The 1,117-nt window shown below is 59.4% G+C and overlaps 1 protein-coding gene across 2 annotated transcripts in view; it reads left to right on the top strand.

Moving 5' to 3' along the window:
- Positions 1 to 683: 683 nt before the first annotated feature.
- Positions 684 to 1,117, top strand: part of Kirrel1 (kirre like nephrin family adhesion molecule 1) — a 101,336-nt gene continuing 100,902 nt past the window's right edge. For both annotated transcript variants that reach the window (XM_033765705.1, XM_010641043.2), the window contains exon 1: positions 684 to 901. In XM_033765705.1, coding sequence (XP_033621596.1) covers positions 790 to 901 — 112 coding nt within the window. In that variant the 5' untranslated portion in view covers positions 684 to 789. The remainder of the gene's footprint in view (positions 902 to 1,117) is intronic.

Genomic DNA, 1,117 nt, shown 5'->3' with positions numbered 1-1,117 from the left:
TTGTACCGGGGATCAAACTCGGGTCCTTGTGCTTGCGAGGCAGGAGCCAAAACCACTTAGCTAAATCCCCCGCCCTGGAATTGTATTCTTGTATCTCTGGGCTAGGTAGGGCTCTATTTTTAAGTTATATATTGGCCTGTACATACTGTTTTCGAACATACGGAGGATTCTCTGGGTTCGTGTACACAGTGCGTCTGAATCTGAGCTTGTGTGTTTTCCTGTCTGTGCTTCTGTGTCCTCGGCTGTGGGTGGATATATCTGGACCCCTCAGCCTGGTCTCAGGATCCTCGCGGGAAAGAGGGGTTGAGGCCATCTCTCACCAGCAGAGGACGCCAGAGAGCCACGTGCCTGGCTCTGGGTCGAAATCGAGAAATCTTGGCGGGGGAGTGCTAGAAAGCCAGGAGACCTGGAATCTGGGGGGTGGTCGTGGTGGGGAGGAGACCTCTCTGGACCAGTATTGCAATTCCGCTGTTATTTTCCCTCGCTTTATCCCCCAGGACCCAGGCCTCTCGGGCATCCACAGCCGCCCTTAGGATAGGGTCTGGTCAGAGGGTTAGGACAGGAGCTGGTCGTCACACTGGGCCCTTCAAGGCTCCCCCAGAATACCCTCCAGATACTCACCAGGAATCCCCTCCCTTCCCAGTTCCTCCATCTCTGACCCCAGAGGATCTCCAACTCCGGCGTGCTTAGAGATCCTCCGGCTGCGCGCTCTCCGGCTGCCTTCGGAGCGGGAGGCAGGAGAGGCCTGGGCCTCAGACGCCGTCGAGCCGCCCGTCCCTGGCACGGAAGATGCCGGAGATGGACAGGGGAAGAGTGGATTGCGCCTCTTCGCGGCCGCTCAGGACTCCCGCGCCTAGCCCGGCCCCATCGCGGCTGGCCGCGGCCCCCGCCGGGGCTCAAGGCAGGTCCAAGAAGGTCCTCCAGCTGCGGGTCTTGTAGGTGGGGAGGGATAACCTGGGTGTGGGTTTTTTGTTTTGTTTTGTTTAAAGAGGTCTTTAAGCTTTTAAACTCCCCACCCCCTTCCCAGACTCACACCCGAGCACACTCACTCACACCCTTCCCCATCCAGCTGTCGTTCTGGGCCGGGAGGGTCGTCCCGTCCCGGGGGGGGTGCGTG

The sequence above is a fragment of the Fukomys damarensis genome, unplaced genomic scaffold, assembly GCF_012274545.1.
Source record: "Fukomys damarensis isolate Sample0158 unplaced genomic scaffold, DMR_v1.0_HiC HiC_scaffold_19, whole genome shotgun sequence".
In the NCBI taxonomy this organism is placed as follows: Eukaryota; Metazoa; Chordata; class Mammalia; order Rodentia; family Bathyergidae; genus Fukomys; species Fukomys damarensis.
This window is presented reverse-complemented; position numbering and strand designations above follow the sequence as displayed.